The sequence below is a fragment of the Salarias fasciatus genome, chromosome 9 (assembly GCF_902148845.1).
Source record: "Salarias fasciatus chromosome 9, fSalaFa1.1, whole genome shotgun sequence".
NCBI classification, from domain to species: domain Eukaryota; kingdom Metazoa; phylum Chordata; class Actinopteri; order Blenniiformes; family Blenniidae; genus Salarias; species Salarias fasciatus.
The window spans coordinates 20,743,536-20,771,096 of NC_043753.1; the positions used below are offsets into that span (position 1 = coordinate 20,743,536).

Consider the following 27,561-nt stretch of genomic DNA (forward strand, 5'->3'; position numbering starts at 1 on the left):
TATCAGGAACATGGCAGCGTCCTGAGTCCTGTTGGGGGGAATACGGCACAACTGAGCACCTTCAGCATCAGAGCAGGAAAACTGAGAGCCACCGGCCGCACTCGGAGGAGGGTGGGGGGCTCAGGGACGGCTACGAATAACGCCCGCTAGCGATTTTACAGGTGAGCGCGACCGGGAGCCGCTGCCACTTTGTTCTTGTCCATGTTTGCTTGAGTGAACCCCGCTGCTAATGCGACGAGCTAATTCTCCCATTAAAGAAGCCGGAGCGACGTGCTAGCTAGCCGCTAGCCTGTGGCTAAGCCAACACTGGCCTGCCTCAGCCAAGCCTTTTCCGCATTCAGCAAGCAAACACTGAAAGCAATAACACACGGGCTGACAGTTAATACTCAGTATTTGAAGCCTTAATGTCCACGTAACCCAACTTGTTTTTAGACGGATAGTTGAGCGTGAGGGCCCGTTGCAGTGGAGCAGAGTTTAGCTAGCTGCTGGAAACCCAGGTAACGTTAATTCTCTCTGACATGGATCTGTTTGACAGATCGGGGGGGTCAGACGTGCCATCAATCCCTTTGACGCTTCTAGATTACTAGCAATCTTTTGCATCTGTTGCCTGCAGCAAAGCAAAAAAAATGAATAGAAGCTGCCGATTTGGCTTTCCCAGATCATTGAAATTCTTCAAGTGCTGCACAACATGAAGCTGAGCAAGTTTCCTGTGTTGGTCGAGGGATTGCTTCATGTAATTGACAGATGTCGGGAGATGTTGCAATGTGTATCCAATGCAGAAGAAAGTTTGAGAGTAGGAAAAGCACAATGCAGGCTTTGTAAAGACAAATAGAAAAAAAATATGATTATGAACTATAAGGATTTTTTTTTTACTATATATATGTTTTGAAATTCAAATGAGATCATCTAATACAAATGTCAAGGAAGACATTTGAACCAGTGAAAACTTTTGACATTCCCTTTATGTACAGCGAATAACAAATAAGTGTCACATTCAGCTTCATCTTCTCTCAAATGGGTCAGACCAGTGAAATGCCATCAAAATTGCTCCACCTTTCATTGATTTCCCTTTGTTCTGGTACATTGATGTGTTTGTGCATAAATTTGCACATTGGAAAAACTTATAGTAAGCAACAGAAATTTGTAATTAAAACAGAAAATCTGCAATCTTCTTTCCTGTTCTGTGATTCTGTCAACAGTCATTGGAGAAAGCCTGTTGCTTGTCAGGAAGTGTAACTTCAGCAGCCTTCAGCGTGCCATATTTCTGCCACCCTGGTATTAGATCATATGATAACACTGAAAAGGCCGTCCTGGATTGATGAGAAAGTGAGAGGCATATAAATGAAGAGCAGCAGCTCGTCAGTCTGCAGGAAAGTTGTTTTGAAGAGTAGAAGCTCATTCATAAAATACCTAGTTGTGTTTCATCCTCCTTCTAAACTGTGGGATGTTTAACAGAGGGGACCTCAGATTGGGACTGTTATTTGAGATATGTATTGTTATTTCAATTATCTTCAGCTCATTTTACTTTCTTTGTATTTTTAGGTAGTGCTACACCTGGACAAAGGAACACATTTTAAACTTGGGATATAAAAGCATGGGTTGGGTCACATAATGTTGCAGTATCACATGATAGTTTAACCCTTGTACCCATTCTGATGTTGAGGCACATTGCCTGTTATCTTTGCTTTCCAAAGCAAGCAGGTGATTTAACGTTTTCTTTTAACTCATGAGACTAAAACAATTACGTCAAGCAAACATAAACTTATGAAGTCACTTGATTAAGTGATTGTGTAAGTGTGTTCCTACATTCCCTTTTGTTTATTGAGACTGTATCCTTTTGCAGTTGTATACTGTCATGTGAGAACTGCAGTGTTACTTGATCTTAAAGATTGAGCTTCCACAATCAGAACAGTGAATAATTAAGGATAACTTTGTTTTGAGCAGGATATTAAAACCTGCTCAGAATATGACTGCATACCTTTGGAAGCTTTGTCTGGCTTCGCACCATGTCTGGATTTACCTCACTGTCCTTTTCATTTCTTTTATAGAACTTAAAAATTTTCCACAAATAAATGGTTATTGACTTGTGTGCACGCAAGGGGAACCATCGGGAATGGTTATCACATGACCAAATCCTGGAGTGTGCTCCACCCGCTGCTGCATCAAAGCACAAGTCATGCAGTATTTCATGCTAACATCTTCACTGCATGCCGTCATTTCCCTGCTTTGTAGCAGATTCTATGGTTGAATGAAACATTTCAGTGCAAAACCTCATTCTGGACCAGACTACGCTCTGCATGAGGGCAACTTTAAAATATTCTTATCCTCTTTTGACATCTTAATTTTGCATCCTGTTCTTCTGCCATCAGATATTTGCCTCCTTTGTGAATAATGAGGCAATAAATTGTTCGTTATTTGCTGCTCCCTGCTTCATTTGGTTGCTGAAAAAGGAGAGGAAGGAAAACTGGAGTCAGATTTTTCCAGGATCCTGGCAGAGTGCTGACACAGGTTCCCGTTGTCACAGTGCAGTCGCCAGCAAATTACTGCACCGAGGATAGGTTAGACAGTTATTCCCTCCTTTTGCTTTATTATGTACTGATGGGTGCATTTTCTGTGATCCAATCATGTTGGATTTTCTTCAGTCTGTCCCGAACTGCCACACTTTTAATATTATATGACAGAGATTTTATCCCATTTGAGTGGTGTTCCAGCAATCCAGGTGAATTCTTCTTTATTTCCACCCTGATTTGATCAGGAAAATGTTAGTTTAAGTTTAAATCCATTCTAAGACACTGCTTGAACTTTTCCTCCCCCAGGCATCAGTAATCTATTACTTTACACCTGATTTTGTTCTCACACGTTCAACTGCTGAACCGTTTTAATCTTTTCACACCCGTATAAATCTAGACTTGTTCAGTTCCTCTCGGTTTCTGCTCAGGAATTTATGTCTCAATAACTTTAGTTGCGCTTTGGTTTGAAATGAGCCGATGGAACGAAGCATGAGAGAGACTGAGGGTCTTTGGCGATGGTTAATAAAAATAAAAAGTCATGTGTCTCCAGCACACGTGCGGATGCTCTGAGAGTAACGGCGAGGAATCGGTGTGTCGTGGTTCCTCTCCACTGTTTGTTAATCACTTTACTCAGCATTAGTTCCTCAGCAGAGGGAGTGTCCGGGGGGGGGGAGTCTCTCATTCGGGACAGAAAATGTTGAATGACTGTGTGAAGTGTGTGTTTGTATATATTGGAATGTGTGCCACATAAACTTGGATGTAGTAGTTACTTGTTAAAAAAAAAAAAAAAGAAAAAGATTCTGTTTCAGTCATTAATTTTTCTCCGCTGGTCTGACAGTGAATCTTTGTTTCTGTGTTGTAGGTCCTGTGAAAAGATGAATGTTGTCAAAGAGAACAAAGACTTGGCCTGTTTCTACACCACCAAACACTCCTGGAGGGGAAAGTAAGACACCAACTTATTGTCCTTTTCTTTTCTTTTTTTTTTTTTTGCCTGATTGATATTATTTGTGCACCATTTTCTCATTCGTGTCGTCTTTTTTAAACAAGCCCTTATTTTCAAAGGTGATCAGTGAACGTCCTGACTCAGCTTCAGCTGTGCTGACTTGCTCGTGCCAGCCGAGGCCAGGAGGTCTGCAGACTGCAGCCCCTGCTCTCCGATCAGCAGTTCTGTGATCGGCGTGTTTTGCAGAGCTGTGCTATCGTATGAAATGTAGCACAGAGCAACAAAAACACTCTTCTGCAAGATGACACCCCTGGATCCAGACTTGCACAATACCTGACTTTTAAACTAAGAAAGGATCCTTCAGCAACAACAGCTAAACGTGAAACAATGCAGACCATTGTTAGTCTGTCTCTCTGTTGTCTCATGTGCGTTTCTTCCAGTGATTTTAAAGCTTGGTGTTCTTTAACTGTTGAAATGGTTCAGTTTCTGACACATGGAACAGTCTCTGATGGTGGGGAGGATACCCGACAGCAGCGGGTTATTTTTTCACTGCGGTGATGATGGATGAGTTATCTTTACCTTACATCACATCCTGACCAAAGCTTATCTTGTTGTCATAACAAATCCAGACTGAAAAGAGGCAGGGAATATCTGATTGATTACCTGGCCTTACCTTTGTGCAGGGTGAACGGAGGTAATATGAATTGTTAGTGTTGTCTCAATTATAGTGAAATGATTAGGATGTACAGTGTCTGAAATAGCATCAAAAAAACTATAATCTTTTATACATAATACTGTCTGGTTTTCCAGTGTCCGTCATGTCGGTGCTTTGATAAACACTATGAGCAAGCTCCAGCTTGGGTAGTGCGTCGGTGGGATCACATTACCAATACTTGCTCTCTAAATGCCTTTGTGCCATTAAGGCTCTGCATCGACTTGGGTAAGGTAACTTAAGCGGCGCTGCGGAGCAGCAGCCATCATCGGAGGCTCATCCTGCTAATGCTCGCCGAGTTTTAAAGCTGAAACGAGCGTTGATGTACGATCCGCGGCAGACTGAGTGATCTGAATTAGTCCTGCTGTTTCTACCCTCCTGCTGAGCCTGATAGTTTTCTAGATGTGTGTTAAACTGAAGATGGTGTTTTGGTTTTTCTTTTCCTTTTTTTTTTTTTTTTTAAATGTGAAATGCAAATTGAATTTAAAAACTGTCAGAACGGAACGGCTCAGGCCCAGCCATCGTCCCTGGTTGGGGTCCCAAACCCCAGCCACTTCTGTACTGCATTGCTGTGGTTTATCAGAGATGTAAAACCACAATTGCAGACATATGTATGTGAATTTTAGCAGCCAGATCAGACTGAGGAGTTTGAAATGAACAGACGCAACTGCACCAAACACGTGTTTGCATTTCAAACAGGATTGATATTACTGTAATTTTTCCATGATTTTTTTCTGTTTCCACCCCGTTGTCACCAGGTGTGACGTTGGAGTAATGCAGGGATATGATTCCTTGTCAACAGAAGGGTGCAGTAAGCCTCCATCTGATTGGCCAGATATATTGATATGGAAAGCTTGGATGCAAATCTGTGGCAGTTCAGCCAGTATTTTTGCAATATTTACATTGCAAATGTGGACATTGTCATGATCAGTTTGCAATATATTGTCACAGCTCTTGGCCGTGCATAAGAAGCATGTTTGCCATGAACTGATGACATGTGTGACAGTGGACAGTTTCACTGAACACGTGCCATCTTTTCCAGGTGTATTACATTTACATACCTTTTTAAATCAGAAAACGGTGCTAGAAGTCTAAGTTGTAATGCAGAAACCCTTGTAGGGTCACAGTAGACTTTGACTGTTGTAGCATTCCTTTGCTGTTAAAACATTTACGACCTCTGCGCTCATGAACATGCGATAATCAGATCTTGTGACTTCAGTCATTCATTCAGTGAGATTGATGTGTGTCTTCCTCCCTGATTGACCTTCTTTTCTCTGACTTGTGATTGTGAATTCATATCTACCTGAGGCCGATGTTCTGTTGCTGTTTTACACACAAATAGCTGAGATGTTTAGAAACTTTCTGTCAGGAAAACTATGATGAAATAGACAATAATAACTACTTCGTTACACCCCAAATTAGAATCAAAATAAAAGTTCAGTAATATTGTTGGAGATCTTGTTGGCACATGGAACCAAATCACACACGTAAAGTCAATACTGTGCCAAAATCCAGCCTTCCTGGGAGAAATATTTGGCCGTGAGATACTCCAAACCCGCTCGGTCTGAGATCTGGGTCAGTAGAAAGGGACCATCCGAATAGAGGACCTGTACCTGTTTAAGATCGTCTCAGCAGCAGCCAGAAACCGAACGCAAAGAACTGGCTCAGCTCAGTGGCACCAAATAATAAAACCTGGGAGTCGATAATGGAGGACGTTTTCATGAAAATCACACATAAACTGAAAATATGAAGAAATGGTTTTTTGGAGGAAACCTGGATAAATGATCCATTTAGAAGGCGAAAACAGCAACAAAGATAAGAGACTTGATCAGTATTTCAAAATAAGGACTCACATTCCTCAACTTTTGTTGAATGAATGTTTTTTTACTGTTCATTTGTTTTTGTTTTTTTTTTCATTAAGTTTTTTACCTTAATTATTTGTTATATTGTTGTTGATTCTTTGTGTGAATATCCTTTATTGTGTTGTGATACTTTTCCCTAATCTAGTGTTTGTGCTAATTCTTGCATGGAGGATTATGTTGTTGTGTTCAGCATGAGATTATATGAAATCTTGAGTCTTTCTCTTTGTGAGAATTAAATCATTTTTTTTTTAGATGAGGAGAAGCAGTTGTGAGGACAGTTTAGTCAGATTCAGGAAGTTGCCAAATTTGATGTTATGAAACCCCAAAAGTGGAAGGAAGAGGTTTAAAGTCGTGCTGTACAGTAGGATTGAATGGAGACCAAACTGTTACCTGTAACTGATCATATTTCTGGAGCGGGCTGTACTTTTACAGCTAGATTTCCAGTCAGTTCTTCTCATAGGGTTGAAGAAACTTCTCAAAAATACACATTTCTTGACATTTTGTTTTTGCAAATGGACGTGAGAAAACATCCACTGCTTGTGCGTGACGACCAAACTTAATGATATAAACAGTTTTCTGTGAAGGGATACCAAACACCGGTTTAAGCCAGGCCTCTGCAGGTTTGTGCACACGTCCTTGTATTGATGTGAATTTGAACTGCCGCATCATGACTTGGAAATTGCGATTCATAAGTTTTAGCAGACAGATGCAAAATAGACATATCATGTCTTTATTTGCTACAATAAAATAAATTTGAATATTGTCTCTTCACTTAAATTTGATGTGAAAAAGATCCCATCAGATGACGGAGAATGAAAAATGCTGACACCCAAGTTGAGCTGTCTTCTCAGCACCAAGGTCAAGACATGTGGACAGTTATACAGACTCTGCAGCCTGAAATAACCAAATTGTGGGGAAGAAGGCCTGGAGATGGCCACCCTAATGAGGAACACATCCAGAAGGGACACTTGTATAATTGTGGAGAGTGAAGGAGGCCTGAGCTCTGTGGCCTCGCCTCAGGCTCGCTCTGCCCGCTCTGTCTGTCTGTGTTAGTCATGCAATCCGTGCACAAATGCATTTTGTGGAAATAACCCCTCGATTATGCTTTCTTTTTGCTCTGCTTGGTGGGGCTGGCTGTCTGAATGTTAGCTTCAGCAGGCCTCTTGTTATCAGGACATAATGAGGATGTGCAAAAAGGAAAGAAGCCCAGTCAGCATGTTGACTGAACAGGCTAACAGTCATTAAGAGCTTGCAGGAACATTATGTACACAGACGAACATGCAAAGACAGCTTAATGTTTAACTCCCCTCCCAAAATACAAACCAGTCAAAATCCTCCAATGACTCATTTTTAAAAATCAAAACATGGCTAAAATGCTAGAAATTCAGCAGAAAGGCCAAGTGGAAGTGTTGCCAAACCACGCTTCCCGAAGCCCGTGTGCTCAGACGCACGCACTCGCGCCACGCCGCTCGCTCAGTGCAACATGTAGATGGAGCGACAAAAGAGAATTTCGCACTTCCTTCCTAGCGTGGAAGAAAGCCCCACTGTGAAAACCGTTGTGATGATTTCGCCTCCATTGTTTCCACGAGTTGATCAGTGAATTTTAATTTCAAAACTCGACTCAGTGGAAAGTATTCGTTCATCACCGTCTGACTTCTGCCCGTGTTAAATGTCAGTCTTGAGGGGTTCTGTGAAATAATAAAGGTGAACGTGGGCTCGTTCGGGGTTGCCGTGGTAACGGGATCCGCCACTCGACTGATCCGTTTCTCACGTTCACCGCAAATATTATGAGACCGTCTCTGCTGCTGTAGGTGTTTCTCTCATGTCTTTTCTCTCTGTCTCTGACTCATCCTGTGTGTGTGTGTGTGTGTGTGTGTGTGCGTGTGTGTGTGTTTTCCAGGTACAAGCGGGTCTTCTCAGTGGGGACACATGGCATTACCACTTACAACCCAACCACGCTAGAAGTAACAAATCAGGTCAGTGTGCGGGAACTGCATCGTCACTCGGGAGCCTCACAGATGTTTGTGGAATGTGCTGACACTGCAGAATATCAGACATTTTTAAATAAGCAAACCGCTTCAAAAACTAAGAGCTGAAACACGGTTGTTGTTTGGCTGGAAATAATCCACACGGCGGTGCACATTCAGCATCACCTGCTCGTCTTCCTCTCTCCGATCCAAATCATTTTAGACGCAGACCTTTAAAGTCTTTAGGCAGCTCGTCAGGAATGTCTAGTGCCGGTATTCTCAGCCTCCCGATGGGATCACCAAGTTACCCGTCATTGTGCATGTTTGATTGTGTCTGAGGCCTTCGTTCTGCTGCGAGGCAGAACTCTAGATCAACCCCAGGATGTAAGAGTTACCAGTTTCAGTCAACATATTACAAAAAGCAGAGAATGGTCCAAACACAGGCAGCTTCCCTCCACTGCCGACAAAGCCTCAGAAAATTATTTGTTAGTCTCCCACGCCTGGGGGAACTCATCCCACTGATGGTATAAAGCAGAGTTCACCACAAAACCACAAACATGACAAAACCGGTTTTGTGGTTTTGCTGTTCTGCAGTGACGCAGCCGTGAGAACGAGGAGCGACACAGACAGCCCAACTCTCCTTTCCCTCCTGTTCGAACTGATCCTACATGAATAATACTGTCTGTTGGTTGCGTTTCAGTGGCCTTATGGAGACATCTGCAGTATCGGTCCAGTAGGAAAAGGTCAGGGGACCGAGTTCAACCTCACATTCCGCAAAGGCAGCGGCAAGAAGTCGGAAACGCTCAAGTTTTCGACCGAGCATCGGACAGAGCTGCTCACAGAAGCACTGGTGAGGAGGAACCGTCACTCTGCATCTCTTTCCTACATGAAGTCCTCCACTCTGGTGTCCTTGTGGCTTGTTCAGGCGTTTGTCGTTGTGTCATGTTTGCAGATTTGTCTGCAGCATTTGATCATTGATCAGAAATACAGAGCCAGCAGATACTTTGCTCTTTGTGAAAGAAGAATGTGTTTTCATCCACATATTATTAAACTGCATCTGTTTAAACTTATACGACTCATCCTTCGCTCCTTTTTGCTCATTTGCAGAGATTCAGAACAGATTTTTCAGAAGGAAAGATTACAGGCAGGGTAAGTACTGTTGAATACAGTTGAATCTGAAAAAAATTTAAAAATTGCTTTTTTTCATTTTTTTTTTTTTCCGGGAATTAATTCATTGCATTTTTTCGAGATGTACCTGAATGAAAGTTCTTCTTTTCGTGTTTCATCTCAGCGATACAACTGCTACAAGCATCACTGGAGCGACACGCGGAAGTCGGTGTGTTTAGAGGTTCGGCCCGGCGGCATCGACCAGATCGACCCCCACACTAACCGAGTGGTTTGCTCCTACGACTACCGGAACGTGGAAGGCTTTGTGGAAGTCTCTGACTACCAAGGGGGGTTCTGCATCCTTTACGGTGGTTTCAGCAGGCTGGTGAGCTTTTAGTTTATTTATCCTTTATATCTGCTTCAGCGCCTCACATGTTCGCTGAGGAAGATGAAGCTCCTGCCTTCATTTCCTTCTCCTTGCCCCGTCCTCGTCACAGCATCTGTTTGCCTCGGAGCACCGGGACGAAATCATCAGCAGCGCCATCGAACATGCCGGGAACTTCATCGGCATCACGCTACGGCTGAGGAAGGAGGCCCTGACCTTCGAGGCTTTCGTGACCGACAGGTTGGGGAAGTACAGCTCGGACGAGAGCATCACTTCTCTGGCAGAGTTCGTGGTGCAGAAGATCACCCCTCGACACCCGGTCAGCACACGCCGGCCTTCGTCCTCCTTATTTCTCTCTATATCTTTTATGATCTCTTATATGTTTTTGCTGCGTGTTCGTCTCCTCTAGGAGCCTGTAAAGCGCATCCTGGCCCTGACAGAGACGTGTCTAGTGGAGAGAGATCCAGCTTCATACAACATAGTGACCATTAAACCCTTTGGAGAGGTGAACATCTTACTGTTTCACAGCCCCAGTGGGGATCCGCGTCAATTGAACCGCTTGTTTTTGCTTCATTATGTATGAACTGCAGGTCAATGCTCAAAGCCTTTGAGTCTGCATAACGTTAGTCAGCCGCCCCTTCCCCTCCCTCTCCTTTTTCACCTCTGCGTTCTGGTTTCCCTCCAGGTGTTTGCTCTCATCTGTGACGCCGACAACCCTCAGGTGTTCACAGTTGAATTCATTAGAGGTCAGATCAGGAAGTTCTCCTCCACTGAAAGGTACAAACACCATGTATATGTCTTCCTTTGTGTTTGCAGAGACTTTGCAGCCCCAGTGGTGCACATTTAGTGGAAAATTCTCCTTCATTTCATCACATTTGCTGTTCTAACTCTGCTCGACATGCACCACGAGTACCTCACACCGCTTCTCTGAGTGTTTGCGTGTTGCTCTGCAGGGACTCGCTCTTGGCCAGCCTGCTCGATGGAGTCCGTGCATCAGGCAACAGGGACGTCTGCGTCAAGATGGCGCCCACGCAGCGGGGGCAGAGGTGGGGCTTGCTGAGCATGCCCGTGGACGAGGAGGTGGAGAGTTTACATCTCAAATTCCTGGCAGCACCTCCGAGTGAGTCGGAGCTCCTCGTCTCATGAGACCGGAGTTTAATAACATCCTTAAACTGTAAATAAAGACTTAAAGAGCAGCTCTTAATGCTGAGCAGTGGTTTTTGCAAGTTGCCAAATTTGGTGTTTTGTTCAAAACCGGAAGATTTTAAATAATTATTTAAGTAAACATAAACAAACGTTTCAAAGTCTGCATGATACCTGAGAATAAGTGCGTGACTATGTGTACTTAACGTTTGTCACAGCTCCAGTTTGTACTATTTAAATGTATATTTTTACCAAATGGAAACTATCCAGCTTTTTCCACATGACTGAACTACATTTTTCTCCTCTTATTGATTTAAAGGCACAGACAGGTGCTTTTCTACCAGTAACAGGAGGATGTATGGTCTTTCTCTATTGCTTGTCAGAAGGCCAGTGATGTTATTGAAAAGCATCCGACACTGGACGGGTGGAAGATTTCTCCACATGTCGTAATCACGTTGCGTCTACATCTGCAAGCGATTCTTTCTTGTCTTGAATTGTTCCATCCCTCCTTCCTCCTCTCAGATGGAAACTTCGCAGACGCAGTGTTCAGATTTAACGCCAACATATCCTATAGCGGAGTGCTGCATGCAGTAACCCAAGATGTGAGTTTGCACACTTCCTATGTAATTAAGTCCATCCATCTGCTGAAGTGGAATCCGTGTTCATTTTCCTCTCCGTCCCCTTTATTGTTTTTCCTTCTTCTCTTCAGGGGCTTTTCTCCGAGAACAAAGAGAAGCTCATCAACAACGCCATCCTGGCTCTTTTAACTCAGGAGGCCGAGCTGCCTGCTCTGAACGCCGAGCTGGAAAGCCATTTTCAGGCCATCCGGCGCTTGGTGGCCTCGAAGGCCGGCTTCCAGGCTTTCACCCAGCTGCCGAAGTGAGACCCGCTGCACATCCGTCACTTCACCTGTCTGTTTATTTCTTTAGTGGAGCTGCTGGTAACAGCCATGCTCTGTCATTTCAAGGTCTGGTCAAGGGTCTGGACTCACAGATGCAACGTAAATATGAATCCATACATCTCAGTCTGCCCTTTTGTCTGCCTGTATTTTATATGTCCTTGATCTTTTTTCCAGAGTGTTCCCTTGATGTCTGTCAGCCCTTTCCTCTTTTATCTCTGTTCTGCTCTCATCTCAGGCTTAAAGACAGGCACTTCAGAAAGGAGGCTATGTCACTTCACTCCCTTCAGCCCAACTGTCTGCCGCAATTTGTCTTAAACTTCCACGGCCGCCATCTCATCCTCTCATAGCCGTGCCTGTCTCTCTCTCCCATGATCTACTTTGGCCACTCGGTTCTTTACGTTCCTGTTATCCTTCCTGCGAGGGAATCCTTTTGCAGTCTTTCAGGGTCACTGAGATGTATGAGAGGAACTGTATTTACTGTTTGTTCCTCGTGCCTTGTGAAAGAAATGAGCCCAAATTGGTTTTCCTGACAGATTCATTGCTGGTGTAGCTTGGCGTTTCATTTATGCACACACGAGACACTAATTTTTATAAATAAGCGTTTAAACAAACATGATTTGCTCTTAAAAGCTGCTTATCAGCAAAAAGAAACAACAAGCCACCTCTGAAGCAATGAATTCTTTGTGTATCCAACCCCAGACCGTTTTTATAACAGTATTTATGATTTATTTTCAGTTGCGTTTAAGTGGTTTTGTTTTTTCCTCGATGCTTTCAAGGCCTGGCGTTCACATGTCAAACCTATTTTAAATATGAGAATTTGTCTGTGTGTTGCAGGTTCAGGGAAAAGCTGGGAGTGAAGACGGTCAAAGCTTTAAAACGGAACAACAACGGTGTTACACATGCTGCTATAGACATGCTCTGTGCCCTCATGTGTGTAAGTGTCACCGTGTACTCAGAAAAATGCGACACACACAGCTTTGTGTGTTTTTCCTGACGTTTGACTGAGACGTTTCCTCTTATCCTCGTCTCCAGCCGATGCACGATGATTATGACCTGAGGCAGGAGCAGCTGAACAAGGCGTCTCTGCTGTCCTCCAAGAAGTTCCTGGAAAACCTTCTTGAAAAATTCATCACCAACGTGGTGCGTTGGCGTCTTTTTATCGTCAGCAGCTCGGTTGAATCCTTTCAGACATGCTGCTTAAATATATTTCAGCACATTTACATCTGAAATATTCTCAATGTTGCTTCCCTTGTTTCCTTTTTTCTCTCGTAGGACCATGGAACGGGAGCTCTGGTCATCAGCTCCCTGCTGGACTTCCTGACCTTCGCCCTTTGCGCCCCCTACAGTGAAACCACGGAGGGGCAGCAGTTCGACATGCTGCTGGAGATGGTCGCCTCGAACGGACGAACCCTCTTCAAACTCTTCCAGGTGCAGCAAAACAAAGAGTGAAGGAGTGTCCAGTAGAAAAGACTCTGACATATCCATCAGATTGGTCTGTATTGCTTGTTGTCTTTGTTTTTCAGCATCCCTCGATGGCGATAGTGAAGGGAGCCGGCTTGGTGATGAAAGCCATCATTGAGGTGAGTTTCCCAAAGGTTAAAGAGCTCTGCAGTCCTAAAACGAAATGATCTCCCTCAGTGTGCGATTTATGACGATAATAAAAACTGCCTTGCTTAAATTCAGGAGGGCGATAAGGACATCGCCACTAAAATGCAGGAGCTGGCCTTGAGTGAGGGCGCCCTGCCGAGGCACCTGCACACGTCGCTGTTCACCATCAGCTCAGACCAGCGGATGCTCACCAACAGGTGAGCGTCACACACCTCCATGGAGACGTTTTCCGTACTTCCCTCAGCTGAAACATTGATGCCGCCGATCGGGGACCTCAACTGCTGCCGTGTGATGTTTGTCAGGCAGCTGAGTCGTCACCTGGTGGGACTGTGGACGGCAGAGAACCCCGTGGCCATGAACCTCCTGAAGAGGATACTGGTGAGCCTGCAGATGAGATCTATCTGAAGCATGTCCAACATCAGCATTTATTAGTGAATAGATGCATAAAATCATGCACGCCAGCCAAATTTGGAGGAAAACAAATAGTTCCATTACATGAGATTACATTAACATTTCAAGATTTTAGCATTTAGTCAGGAGATCTATTGACCTAATGCTGACTAGTTCCTTCACAGGCGAGATTAGACTGACTGTGTTCTTTCTGACCTGTCTGAAAAATCAGATATCAGCTCTGCATTGAAGATTAGCCAGCTTCTGTTTTTATCTATAAACTAATTTCCACCCACTGTCCCTGATCCTGTTGTTTTTCTTCCTCATTCAATGCCCAGCCGACGGGGTTGTTGGCTTACCTCGACAGTCCGGACGCCGTCCCGGAGAAAGACGTGGACAGAATGCACATCCGGGACAACTTGAAAATTGCAACGGTACCTGGCACTTTCAACCTTATGACCTCTGAGAGGCGGAATGAAGAACACATTTTTTTTATGGAGGCATATTTTAAAGCCAGGTGGTCATAATGATATGGCTGATGGAGGATTTATTTTTGCAGAATTAAAGAGGATCATCTCTGTGTGCAAATCAGGGCTTAAAGAGTTCCGTTGCCACGACGGAATTCCGTCAGTTGAAAAATTTATCGTATCGTAAAAATTTAACGTATCATGAGCGCATATTGACTGGGTGCCTCTTTTTCTGGCTTGCGTGCTTTTTCAATGAAGTTGTTTCATTCATTTGGTCTAAAATGTAATTTGCGCAAGGTTACAGGCTTTGTTGTTGTCGCACCTCGTCACAATAAATCTATCCTGATAGCAGGAGTACATGGGGACTTTTATTTTGTAGGTGATGCGGGAAGTACATGTACATATTCACATAGCCTTGAATTTACAGCCGAAGAAGAGTTTCTCCGCTGTATACATTCATCATTGCGGTTTTGAAGACATGACCTGATTTACACAATCTACAAGAACAATGCAGCGTTAAAAGCACACGGGGCATCAGGAGCTACTTATTCAGGCTAGCTAGCTCCAGCCGGGGGAGGACACCGCGGGAGTCAGAGCGTCTCCTCGGGGTCTGGGAACCAACGCATGGAGGCTGTCCGTTTTCAGGCCCGCTCAAGTTAAAACTCGGACTCCTAGCTAAAAGTTAAATCATGTCAGGGGCTCAGAGGGCTCGCCTAGATCATGCTCAGGTCGGAGAATGTTACTGTGCCCTCAGCCAGTGGGCTTCAGTGCTTTAAGATACGAGTTGGTGAAATATTGCACAGCCGCGGTGACGGCATGGACGGCGATTCTATTTTTAGAACAGCGACGGCGACAACTGTGGAGGACGGAGTGGCAAACTTTTCATCCTCTGCTCACCAAACTGCTGGAAGTCATTTCTTTGTGGGAACAATGGCAGAAGAACAGGTAACTGATACACACTGCTATTACTTGCTGTAGCTGTGCAGCCATAGCCTTATGCTCATTACAGAAAAAGATATAGAAGTCACTGTTTCAAATGATTCTATGTTGACAGAATCATCAGTCACAGGCAATGTTAACTTACAAGAGCAAGGTGACTGAAACCACCTGAGCAAGGTGAGAAACTTTAGATGTATTTGGAAGTCTGAAACATCCAAATAAAATAAAATAAATTCACTAATGTTTTGTCTGAATTCACAGTGAAACAAAAAAGGCAGACTCTTTGATTGTGTTTTTTTTTCTTTACAAAATTAAGTTAAAATGAATGAATTATGACACAGTAAATGAGAAATTGGGACTTGAAGTGAACCACAGTGAAATTTAAGGTCTTCCTGAATTGGAAAAAATGGATTGTTTGATGCTGACTGCAGGAAGGTTCTGCTTTGTTACAACTTTAACAGGTGTTATCCTATTGATGACAAGTAAAACACCCAAGACTGCTTCCTGATTATATATTATATTAATATACTATTTAAGGGCTTGTTCAGTGGTGTTTTCTTTTATAATTTCCGTTTTTGTTTTTACTGTGGCAGGTGGACAAAGATGCTGGTGGGATGAAGGATGAGGAAACCCTGTCAAAGTCTCCTCCTCATTCTGGAGCTGTGTGGAGGCCGGCTTTACATTTTCTGTTGTTTTCTCCTCTTCAGTTTCATGCAGTTTTATTTTCACTACAAATTCTTGTCAGTTCCTGAATGATTTTATTGCATAATATCATTGTCAATAAAGATTTTATTTTTGTATTAAAATGTTTCAAACTCAAGTCAGTCTTTTTTAATATTTCCCAGTCTAATTATATTGATTCATATCTATGATTTCATTAATACTGGTTTCTGCTGCTCTTAAAGCATTGAAGAGACCAGAGAGATTGTTTTACCTACCTGTACAGAGACCAGCCTTACCTCGCAGTGAAGCTGTGTGTTTTATAACCAGGAGCTCCAAGTCTGCAACAAAGACCGGCAAAGAGGCGAGGATGCAGGGCTAAACACTTTTTATTTACAAAATGTGAAAAACTTCACAGATTGTCAGTTATCAGTGTGTGCATAGATGTGGTTGTGTGTTAAACTATGATTAAACTATGACAAAAAGCTGTGCTACTGAACCCACATGAGTGGCGTGCACGGGGCATCCACCAGCCGTTGTGTGTGCCTTAGAGAGAGATGAGGAGGAAGTTAAGTACAGATGTATCCTACAGAGTCAACCAGTATGCAGCCACTGACATATAGAAGTTGTCACAAATATTTGAGTCCATTCAGCCTCCATTTGAGGGTATAAATTTCAGAGCAATTCAATAATCCTTTCTGGGCAGTTTTATCATTATAAAGAGATACTCTTCAATCCCTGTTTAAGAAAAAGACAGCAAATCAGTCAAAACAAAAAATTCAATTAATGCAAATTTATGAATCTTAAGAGAAATTTAACCGTGGTGTAGATTTGGCTGTACCATAATATCGATGCTGTTTGTTATAAAGGACATTGTTCAAATCTAAATTGAGAAGAAAGCACAAAGTTTCACTTAAAAAAAAAAAATGTTCGAAAATTTTCAGTCAAATCATTTTTTTTTACTTTAACCCCTGGTGCAAATGCAGATTTTGTCTTTTTGTTTCCAACAGGACCAACTAAATCGGAACAAAGTGCCCGAGTGGCAGCGAATAGCAGGCAAAGCAGCCAAAGAGGTGGAGAAGTTTGCCAAGGAGAAAGCCGACCTGGTGCTGATGCACTGGAGGGATAAGATGGGCATCGCCCAGAAGGAGGTAAAGCGTGACTCTCTTTTTGTGTGAATTCAGTTTTTTTTGCTGCTTCTGCTGCCGTCTGGACCCGCCCAGGTGCCTTTTTCCCCTGTTGCTCCTCGCTGAACACTGCTGAAGCATCCAGATGCAAAACTGGGTTCATTTCCAGCTGCTGCTGCTGTTGTGCATGGACACGGTGCCGCCAGCATGTGTCAAGAAACAGCCGCGTTTACACGTCTTTGAGACTGTTATCCTGCCTTTTTGCCTCTGAAATTGCTTGCGGCTGTTTTCCTTTGTTTTTAAAGGTTAATTAGGGAAAGGTTGCAGGTTTGTGTTTGTGTGTTTGGTGTTTTGATGGGCTTCAGGATGGGAACCGTTCGCTTCTTTCTCTGAAGGAAAACGTCAGTGCTTGTTGTGTTTACTGAGACGTGGCGGAGTTTGTTCGATTTCAGAAAGCTTCGGGTCACTCCAGCTTGCTCTGTGTTGCTTCAATCAATTTTTATTTTCCTCACCTGTATTTTCCCGTGTTTACCCCCCCCCTGCCTTCAATGACCCAGACTCACCTCGGCCAGATGTATTAATTGGCTTGCTTTTGCTGGATGACGGCTAATCACTCCCATCTTTTATCATTTGCTCCATTTCTAATGAATTATGTTGTGGTTGTGGTTAAAGATTCAATAATTGAGCAAATAATCAGTCATTCAACTTTAAGTGAAGTTATTTTATCGTGCCAGCCTGTATGTATTGGTAGTGACGTAGCCTGTGACCCTGTTGTTGTGTTTGATATGTGAGGAAGAGTAATCTCTCTGTGTGTCTCTGCCCCACCCTCCCCTTGTCTTGTGTGGTTTTCTCTGCTGTCAAACAATGCAGCAGGACAGAAATAACCTGGTAAGTGAACTGGCCAATGGGATCCGAACTCTGTTCTTTCCACATTCTTCCTCCTGAGCAAACCATTTTCCATCTCCATGTGACATACTGTGCGTGTGTGTGTGTGTGTGTGTGTGTTGACTTCTGTAACTGGTAACACATAAAACACTTGCTTATGTTGAGTACAAACATTTCTTTTTTCTGCAGGCTTTTGTAAAAACTCTACAAGTGGTCTAACTTGCATTAAACAACACAAAGTGATTCTGGAGGCGCAGCTTCCTCTTTCATACCTTCTTACTTTGAGTCATGAAAATCATTGTAAAGGAAGAGAAAACGCTCTACATGTCAAGACCTTTCTTTCACTGTGAAAAATCCACAACTTTTGGGATCCCGTTTGGTTTTTGTGTTTCTTGTGTCGGTCATATGTCATTGCTTTTTTGGGGGGGTGTTTGTTTCATTGTTTTAACTCTCTTCAAAAACATTGTTTCCATCATTCATCAGTGACATTCAGTTCATGTCTGGTGTTCTTCTGTGTCCATATCGTTGCTCATCTTGTAGCTGTTTTAACTTCACAAAGCTTTTTTGTGGCAATTAAAAACAAGAATGCGAGTGAAAATAAGTCTGATTAAGGTTTCTGTTCTGTCATTTAATTTCAGAATCCCAACCAAAAGCCTGTCATCCTGAGAAAGAGACGGCAGAGGATAAAGATTGAGTCAAACTGGGAGCTTTTCTACTACAGGTACGACTCGATCCTAGCTCCTGTCAGTCTACTGGGTGGCCTGTGTAACAATCTTTCTTCTCCTTCTTGTGAAGATTCCAGCTCGACCACGCTCGCTCCAACCTCATCTGGAACTTGAAAACGAGGGAGGAGCTGCGGGACGCTCTGGAGGGGGAGATGCGAGCTTTCAGCGTGGACCGCGAGCTGGGCAGCGCCACCGTCATCTCCTGGAACCACCAGGAGTTCGAGGTTTGCTCGCAGTAACAGACGAAAGCAGAATTACGCGGCGCTGCTGCAGAAACTTAATTGGACTTGTTTTGCGCCGTGCAGGTGAGATACGAGTGCCTTTCAGATGAGATAAAGATCGGGGATTATTACCTGCGTCTGCTGCTGGAGGAGGATGAAAATGAAGACTCGAGCGCCATCAAGAGATCGTGAGAACCTTTTTCCATCGAGCCGATTAGCCGGCGTTTAATCCAAAAAGATAATTAATGCTTTTTCCTCCTGTTCACTTTCAGGTATGAGTTTTTCAACGAGCTCTACCACCGCTTTTTGCTGACACCCAAAGTTACGATGAAGTGCCTGTGCCTGCAGGCGCTCGCTATAGTTTACGGGAAGTGTTACGAGGAGATCGGCCCCTTCACCGACACTAAATACATTGTGGGCATGCTGGACAGGGTGAGTTCAGGCAGCAGCGTAGAGAAGGGCTTGTTTTCTGTTTTCCTCCCTGACCTTGAAATGTAAAAAGCAATTCTGTGGTTGCAGTGCACAGACAAACTGGAAAGAGACAGACTCATTCTCTTCCTCAACAAACTCATCCTCAACCGGGTAAGCTGGAATCTGTTTGTTTTGTGATTCTGATTGACCGGAGTTTTGATTGTTGTTGACATTTTTTTTTCTTTTTCCGTCTTGTAGAAAAATGTGAAGGAGGTGATGGACTCAAACGGAGTTCGTATCTTAGTGGACCTGCTCACCTTGGCCCATCTCCACACCAGCAGAGCCACAGTGCCGCTGCAGGTGAAAACCCGAACGACTCAGTTGCACCGCGCTCGACGCCGCTGATAATCGATAAAGATCCTTCAGCATGAAACGGTGTTTTCTCTCTGCGCAGACCAACGTGTTGGAGGCTGCACCAGACATGAAGAGGGAGAGCGAGAAGGAGTGGTACTTCGGAAACGCAGACAAAGAAAGAAGAGGACCTTTCAGTTTCGAGGAGGTTTGTCCAGTTTAGTGAATTCTCCAGTCGTCTCTAGTCTGAATACATTCAGAATTCAAACCACCTCACTTGTAAGTATGGATGGAAGCCACTTCCACTTATCGTCCTGTCTCCGGGCCCCAGATGCAGGAGTTCTGGACCACTGGTGTCCTGACAGCAAAGACCCGCTGCTGGGCTCAGGGGATGGACGGGTGGCGCCCCCTGCAGGCCATTCCTCAGCTGAAGTGGTGCCTCCTGGCCTCAGGACAGGCCGTGATGAACGAGTCGGACCTGGCGACGCTCATCCTCAACATGCTCATCACCATGTGCTCCTACTACCCCAGCAGGTGGGATCAACCAGAAGTCTGACAGGTTTCCCAACTCGGTTGATTTGAACTTTCAGACTGTAACAAACTGTTTTTGTCTCAGGGACCAAGACAACGCGATCATCCGTCCTTTACCTAAAATCAAGAGGATGATCACCGACAACGCCTGCCTCCCACACATCGTCCAGGTATTCACTCTTCATTCTGTTTGACATCCGACATCGTTTCATCATAACATCTTTGATTATTGACGGAAACTAATGACTTGTCTGTGTTTTCCTGTTGTTGTGCTTTGTTCTCTCTAGTTGCTGTTGACCTTTGACCCCATTCTTGTGGAGAAGGTGGCCAATGTTCTCTTCCTGGTGATGCAGGACAACCCGAATCTGCAGCGCCTCTATTTAACCGGCGTCTTCTTCTTCATCATGATGTACACGGGCTCCAACGTGCTTCCTGTGGCCAGGTGAAAACATACAGCATCTCACTTTTTTATTTTTTATTTAAAGCTAATTTACAAAAAACATTTATTTGGTTATTTTATCACCAACTTATGCAGATTCAATGTAACACCAGGTTGTGGAAGAGATGTACAAGATGTCTGACTTTTCTGCTTTTCTTCAGGTTCTTGAAATACACCCACCTAAAGCAAGCCTTCAGATCAGAGGAGGTGATTGGTTTCATCGATGTTTATTGATTTCCTCATTACGGCACATGCACCGGATGCTGTAACTCTGATGTCTGTTTGAAAGTGACACAGGCCTGTGGTCTTGTCTCTCCAGTCCAAAGGTCAGGACATCGTGCAGCGCAGCGTTTTGGGGCCGGTGCTGCCGGAGGCCATGGTGTGTTACCTGGAGAACTACGAGGCCGAGCGCTTCTCCGAGATATTCCTCGGAGAATTTGACACGCCGGAGGCCATTTGGAGCAGCGAGATGAGGTGGGAACTTTCATCTCTGCGCAGGATTGCGCCATTTTTCACGACAGATGCTGAGATATTACAGAGGCTGAGTGATGAAAGCCTCTCGGGTTTCACTCGCGCCTCTTTCTGCACTCAGGCGGATGATGATCGAGAAGATAGCAGCGCACGTCGCCGACTTCAGCCCTCGGCTGCAGAGCAACACCCGGGCCCTCTACCAGTACTGCCCCATCCCCGTGATCAGCTTCCCTCAGCTCGACTTCGAGCTCTTCTGCAACATCTACTACCTCAGGCATCTGTGCGACACGACCCGCTTCCCCAACTGGCCCATCCGGGATGCCGTACGTCTGCCGCTCTGCTCCTGCGTCCAGCCTGTTCCCACCGATCGAACGCGGCTCATACATGGTGTTGATGTGTTTCAGGTGAAGCTGCTTAAAGATACACTTGAAGCTTGGAAGAGGGAAGTGGAGAAGAAACCTCCCTCCATGTCTGTGGACGACGCCTACGAAGTCCTCAACCTCCCCAAAGGACAGGGACAGTGAGTGGAGGGCACTCATCATTTGAACCGACGCTTGAATATAATGTGTTGCATTAATGATTCGTCTTTTTTCCCGTGTTTCAGGCATGAGGAGAGTAAAATCAGGAAAGCTTACTTCAGGCTCGCACAGAAATACCATCCAGATAAAAACCCAGAGGGCAGGGTACGTCTGGTCACATCACTACACAGACAAAGGTTTATGTGCCAGATAAGAACCGGTTTAATGTCATTGTTTTGTGTGTTTTAGGACATGTTTGAGAAAGTTAACAAAGCCTACGAGTTCCTCTGCACGAAGTCCGCCCGGATCGTGAACGGCCCCGATCCAGAGAACATCATCCTCATCCTCAAAGCCCAGAGCATCCTCTTCAACCGGCACCGGCAGGGTGAGCAGAGGAACACCTGGCAGGTCGTCAAACAGCTGGACGTTTGTTATGATTTCACCTGACTCGTTGGGTCCTGGTCGGCGTTACAGAGCTCGAGCCCTACAAGTACGCCGGCTACCCCATGCTCATCAAAACCATCACCATGGAGACGGCGGACGATCAGCTCTTCTCCAAAACCTCGCCTCTCCTCCCCGCCGCCGCCGAGCTGGCCTTCCACACGGTCAACTGCTCGGCTCTGAACGCCGAGGAGCTGCGCCGCGAGAACGGCATCGAGGTAACCGACCCCGATTCGCCCGCTCCGCAGCGAAACTTCCCACTGCGATCACGTCCAAAATAACCTTTACCGCTTCACATCTTCTCAGGTCCTGCTGGAGGCTCTCTCTCGGTGTGTTGCTGTATTGACTGCATCAAGCAAGCCTGAAGACATGGCTGTGCAGGTAGGAATCAGGAGAAAAAGAAATTCTCCTCTCTGGAGAGATATCATGATTGCCAACATTTTTTTCAACCCTTAACTGTGCCGCAGGTGTGCGGGCACATCTGCAAGTGCTACAGCGTTGCAGCGCAGTTCGAGGAGTGCAGAGAGAAGATTGTCGAAATGCCCAACATCATCCGAGACCTCTGCCACATCCTGTACTACGGGAAGGTGAGATTTGCATGGCTTCCCTGCTCAGTGGATTGTTCACGCTAATGCGGTGACTTGACGTTCAGAATTCGCCGTCCTTCCTCTCACTCAGGGTCTTCCGAAAACTGCAGCCCTGGCGGTTCAGTGCGTGAGCTCCTTCGCGGTGGATTACTTCCTGCAGACCCACCTGTATCACGCCGGCGTGCTCTGGCACCTGCTGGTCCACCTCTTCAACTACGACTACACCCTGGAGGAGAGCGGCGTGCAGGCCAGCCAGGAGACCAACCAGCAGGAGGTCGCCAACAGCCTGGCCAAGCTCAGCATGGTGGCCCTCAGCCGCCTGGGCGGCTACATGCAGATCCCCCACAGCCCCGACGGAAACACCCCCGTGTCGGAGACCAACGGCGTGGAGGGCACGCCCCCGGAGAACCCCACCATCCGCAAGAGCCTGGCCGCCATGCTGACGCCGTACATCTCCAGGAAGCTGGGGACGGGAACGCCCGCCGAGGTCGGTAAACGCCGCTGGTCGCAAGCAAGCGTGGCTCAGTACCGCCGCTGACAGACGCCTCTCTCCGCCAGGTGTTGAAGCTGCTGAACAGCAACTCGGAGAATCCCTACCTGATCTGGAACAACGGAACCAGAGCGGAGCTGCTGGAGTTTCTGGAGGGTCAACAGGAGGGGAACATCAAGAGGGTAGAGACCGCTGCAGACCACGTTCAGACTCCAGTCAGATCAATCAGCCTCCGAGACGCCCGGAGTTTGATCCTCGCTGTCTTCTGCTTCCTCACAGGGAGAGAACGATAAAAGCTTCGGCGCAGAGTTTTTGTTCTCCGATCACAGCAAGGAGCTGATAGTGGGAGAGATCTTTGTTCGAGTCTATAACGAACAGCCGACTTTCCCACTGGAGGTGAATCTAATACGTTCGTAAAACTTCTTAAATAATTTTAAAATATCTGAGTAATGCTAATGTTTAGTTTTTCTTCTCCACCATCGGTGTGTTTAGTTTCCTAAGGCGTTCGCGGCCAGTCTGCTGGACTACGTCGGCTCTCAGGCTCAGTACCTCCACACCCTGCTGGCCATGAGTCAGAGCAACAAGGTGGAGTCCCAGCAGCACGCCGAGCGTCTGCGCTTCGCTGAGATGGCTCTGGAGGCTCTGCGCAACGTCATCAAGAACAACCCCGGTGAGATGCGTCGCTTTCACTCCCATAATGCTCCAGTTTGTTTTTTTTTTAAACATGTTTTTGTTTGGAGCTTCTTGTCTGAAGTCCTGTCTGATGCGATGGCAGGGTCGGAGTCGGAGTGCATCGGTCACTTCAAGCTGCTCTTCTCGTTGCTGCGGGTTCACGGAGCGGGCAGAGTGCAGCAGCTGGTCTTGGAGGTTCGCACCGACAGCTCACTGTCTTCATATCTGATCACCACAAGTTCCACTCTGTCCTGCTTTGCAATCTTATTGCTTCCGTCTCTGCAGGTTGTGAATACAGTGACGTCCAACCAGGAATGTGTGAGCAACATTGCCGAGTCCATGGTGCTGTCCAACCTCCTGTTACTGCTGCACTCGCTCCCCTCCAGTAAGAAGACACCAAACCCGATCAGACTCCCTGTCAGTCCGATCTGTTCCCGTTTGTTTTCCAGGCGCTGTTTTTAGACTAATGTGCTTCTTTGCATCTGTTCAGGCAGGCAGATGGTGCTGGAGACTCTCTATGCACTGACTTCAAATACAAAGATTGTCAAAGAGGCTATGGCCAAAGGTCGGTGTCTTCTCCTTAGTGAGGATTTCATAAATCTCTACGTTGTCGTGCCCGGGTGTTGATGACTCCCTCCCTGTGTGTTCTGCAGGCGCTCTCATCTATCTGCTGGACCTCTTCTGTAACTGCACACACCCGCAGGTCCGCACGCAGACGGCAGAGCTCTTCTCCAAGATGACCTCAGACAAGCTGGTTGGGCCAAAGGTCGGCAGACGAAAAGACGCGTCTCTTTTTCTTTAGTTTTCAAATCCTCAACGCGCTTCCCGTTTTTTGGTCTGTTTCCAGGTGCGTCTCACCCTGATACGCTTCCTCCCGGGGGTGTTCATGGACGCCATGCGGGACAACGCCGAGGCGGCCGTGCACATATTCGAGGGGACGCACGAAAACCCCGAGCTCATCTGGAACGACAGCTCGAGGGAGAAGGTGTCCACCACTGTGCGGGAGATGATGCTGGAGTATGTGACACCCGCTCAGCTCGGCTCACGTCCGGCTCGCCTCGCCGCAGGCATCTTTCTGACACTTTGAACTCTTTTTCAGGCACTTTAAGCAGCAGAAGGATAATCCTGATGTGAACTGGAGAGTAAGTATGACGCTGTGGTCTTGTTGATCTAGATATGCAGTGATTATTGTTCAGCTTGAAAAATAAAACCTGTTTCTCTCGCTCAGCTGCCAGAGGACTTCACAGTGGCTTACGGAGCCGGGCAGGGCGAACTGGAAGTGGGCGGAGTCTTCTTGCGGATCTTCATTGCTCAGCCTGGCTGGGTGTTGCGCAAACCTCGAGAGTTCCTGGTGTCTCTCCTGGAAACGCTCACCGAGCTGCTGGAGAAGAACAACCCCAACGTGAGCTTCCTTCGAGGGGAAATACAACACAACACACATTACACCCACACGAGTGAACGGAGATCCACCTGACCGTGTGCTGTGCTGCAGGGCGAGGCTCTGGAGACCGTCACCACGGCGGCGGTCTGCCTGTTCAGCGCTCAGACGCAGCTGGCCGACCAGGTTCCTCCTCTGGGCCACCTGCCGCGCATCCTGGCCGCGCTCAACCACAAGAACAACGCCGTGCCCAAGAGCTCCATCCGCCTGATCCACGTGCTCTCAGACAACGAGGTGACGCCAAGAAAACTTCATAATAAACGCCAGATTTGTTGGATTTAAAGCTCCGAGCTCAGTCTTCTCTGACTCTATGGCTAAACGTGTGTGTTGTTGTGTAGCTGTGTGTGCGCTCCATGGCTGCTCTGGAGACCATCGGCCCGCTGATGACTGGGATGAAATGCCGGGCAGACATGGCCGGTCTGGCCTGTGAAGCTCTCAACCGCATGTTCCAGAAGGAGCAGACGGAGCTGGTGGCGCAGGTACACACAGTTATGGCCGTGTTGTTTACTCCTCGTCGTGTCTGATGCGGCCTGAATGACACTCGGTGCGACTCGCCGCCCGACAGGCTCTGAGAGTGGAGCTGGTGCCGTACCTCCTCAAACTGCTGGAAGGAATCGGCCTGGAGACGCTGGACAACCCCTCAGCCACCAAGGCTCAGATCGTCAAAGCTCTCAAATCCATGACTCGCAGTCTGCAGTACGGAGAGCAGGTGCAGTTCAAAGCCAGGAGCTTCTCTGTGTGACCCTGTGGTTGTTTCCCTGATCTGAAACCTGTGTTTGTCTCTGATCTGCAGGTGAATGAAATCCTGGCGAAGTCCTCGGTGTGGAGCACCTTCAAAGACCAGAAGCACGACCTTTTCATCACAGAGTCTCAGACTGCCGGCTACGTGACAGGTACCGCCTTTCCCTCCAGGCTGCTGTAGAATTTTCTTTGTGTTTCTGTGTTGTCCTCTCTCGCATGTTGATGAGTCTCGATGCTTTGCTCTACCCTAAACACCACCTGGTGGCTGACTCCTCACTTTGTGCTTAAACCCAGCAACCCTCCTCCTCCTGTCCGTGTCCTCTAACTTCCCGGCTCTGCCCTCTCCTTCCTCTCTCTCCTCCACATTCTGCTCCTCAGGGGTTTCCACTCCTTCTCTCCTGGCCGCCAGCAGCCCTCTGCGAGGCGGGCTCTAGACTCCTGAGCCGGGCCCTCGCAGCCCTCCTCTCTCTTGCTCTTAATGCAGGTAGACTCTGACCTGGCTCCTACTGCCTCCATCCTCGTCCCCTCACTTTCATTTCCCACTCCCACCTCTCATCTCATCTTCTCCCGCCTGGGAGGTGCAGTGTTTGAGTGAGTGAAGTGGCCGTAAAGCAGCAGAAACAGCTGCACAGATACAGCAGAGATCACTGATGCTAGAATTCTGTTTTCCTGAGCAGATATTCTCCAAATAAAACGTTCATCCCTTCACTCCATGTTCAGATCTCATGTGCCAAACGTGACTGTAGTCAATGTGGCGATCATCTTTTCATGCACTCAGTAGTTGTTGTAGCTCCGTAGCATCACTGTAGTTGTCCACTAGACAGTGGTTCCCCTCTTGAGTCCCACCTGAGCGGCATCTCACCCCCTCCCCCTCCCATCTTCTCGCCCGCAGGTCCAGGAGTCGCAGGTTACCTTACAGCAGGAACGGGCACCACAGTGATGTCCAGCGTCCCACCCCCCGTGGACAACGACAGCGGAGACTAAGGCTGAAGGACACTGGCACAGCCACGCCGGGGCACGCCGTCCGCCCTCAGAGAGGGAGCGATCGGCCCCCCCGTCACGCAGGGGACGGACAAAAACAGCCCCAACTCAAAACCCAGCGGGGGGAGAAGCGGACCGTCACTCTCCTCCCCCGACCGCCCAACTTTTACAAACGGCACTCGAGTCTTGGAAAGCGCTTCGTTTTAACAGATGACCACATTTTTGTTTCTGTGCTACTTTTTTCTTGTTTCTCCCGGTGAAATGAAAAGAAGTTTACTTTTTGTAATGAATATATTTTTTACTGTTTTTCTTTCTTGGGGACTGAGGCTCATTACTGGTAAATCTTCTCTAATCCGCTTTCTTATTGTTCTTGTCCTGATTGGCCGAATTTCACCCCATGGCTCTTCTGACTGAGGCCGGTTTGTGACGCATCCGCACACAGGACCTATTCACCCCTCAGAAAATGAAAAGCTGTTAACCGGGATGACAAACGTCACTTTAGCCCTCAGACTGATGCCCGCCTCTCGTCTGATCTGATCCAAAATGAGACACACACGCTCATCTCATGTTCAGCCTCTTTCCTCTGGTCTCGTTCAGTCTCCTGTCTTTTCCCTCTCTCTCTTTTTTTTTTTTTTTTTAAGTAATTCTCCCTTCCAGAATGCAAAAAGCACTAGAATATTTATAAGTGAATAATAACCACACCGGAACATGAGCTTCAGCTGACATGATGAATGACTTTGACTCTGATTATAAATCTATGTGAAAGACTAGTGCAATTTGTGAAATGTTCAATGTAATATTACGTATATAAACTTTCTATATTGAATGTACATTGAAAAAAAAAATAAATCAGTCACACTTGTACATAAATTTTTAAGAATAAAAGGGAACCCACAGTGTTGTTCTTTTGTACCTACGCTTGTGCTTAATGGGAGAAT

General features: G+C 46.2%; 1 protein-coding gene across 3 annotated transcripts; it reads left to right on the plus strand.

The window, feature by feature from the left end:
- Positions 1 to 26,891, plus strand: LOC115394099 (dnaJ homolog subfamily C member 13). 3 transcript variants are annotated; one of them, XR_003932008.1, is made up of 58 exons: positions 1 to 161; positions 3,373 to 3,453; positions 7,928 to 8,003; positions 8,695 to 8,844; positions 9,102 to 9,143; positions 9,286 to 9,486; positions 9,599 to 9,805; positions 9,896 to 9,991; positions 10,172 to 10,263; positions 10,440 to 10,606; positions 11,152 to 11,231; positions 11,339 to 11,508; positions 11,597 to 11,629; positions 12,365 to 12,464; positions 12,563 to 12,670; positions 12,803 to 12,958; positions 13,054 to 13,110; positions 13,214 to 13,335; positions 13,441 to 13,516; positions 13,867 to 13,962; positions 16,605 to 16,745; positions 17,592 to 17,609; positions 18,245 to 18,327; positions 18,402 to 18,555; positions 18,637 to 18,740; positions 18,825 to 18,984; positions 19,072 to 19,134; positions 19,222 to 19,323; positions 19,418 to 19,522; positions 19,646 to 19,848; positions 19,931 to 20,015; positions 20,133 to 20,287; positions 20,446 to 20,491; positions 20,604 to 20,758; positions 20,877 to 21,078; positions 21,160 to 21,275; positions 21,360 to 21,438; positions 21,523 to 21,658; positions 21,748 to 21,932; positions 22,021 to 22,095; positions 22,182 to 22,301; positions 22,393 to 22,788; positions 22,860 to 22,973; positions 23,071 to 23,187; positions 23,284 to 23,461; positions 23,567 to 23,658; positions 23,749 to 23,848; positions 23,954 to 24,028; positions 24,117 to 24,229; positions 24,311 to 24,480; positions 24,563 to 24,605; positions 24,692 to 24,865; positions 24,956 to 25,135; positions 25,240 to 25,380; positions 25,467 to 25,610; positions 25,695 to 25,794; positions 26,021 to 26,126; positions 26,535 to 26,891. XR_003932008.1 is itself a non-coding variant. In XM_030099267.1 (57 exons), exons 2-57 carry the CDS (start codon positions 3,386 to 3,388, stop codon positions 26,624 to 26,626), a joined length of 6,813 nt encoding a protein of 2,270 aa, XP_029955127.1. In that variant the 5' UTR covers positions 1 to 161; positions 3,373 to 3,385; the 3' UTR covers positions 26,627 to 26,891. The 3 variants fall into 3 exon arrangements, 2 of the variants coding, with proteins under 2 accessions (XP_029955127.1, XP_029955128.1); XM_030099267.1 differs by lacking the exon at positions 26,021 to 26,126; XM_030099268.1 differs by lacking the exons at positions 1 to 161; positions 11,597 to 11,629; positions 26,021 to 26,126 and having other exon boundaries at positions 3,386 to 3,453; positions 26,535 to 26,626.
- The last annotated feature ends 670 nt before the right edge of the window (positions 26,892 to 27,561 follow it).

Excerpts from the sequence above, each read along its gene's own strand:
- LOC115394099 (XM_030099267.1), top strand. The coding sequence starts at position 3,386 with ATGAATGTTGTCAAAGAGAACAAAGACTTGGCCTGTTTCTACACCACC. Across the intron at positions 10,607-11,151 it reads ATTCCTGGCAGCACCTCCGA|ATGGAAACTTCGCAGACGCA; the intron begins GTGAGTCGGAGC and ends TCCTCCTCTCAG. Across the intron at positions 23,659-23,748 it reads TGCAGCAGCTGGTCTTGGAG|GTTGTGAATACAGTGACGTC; the intron begins GTTCGCACCGAC and ends CCGTCTCTGCAG.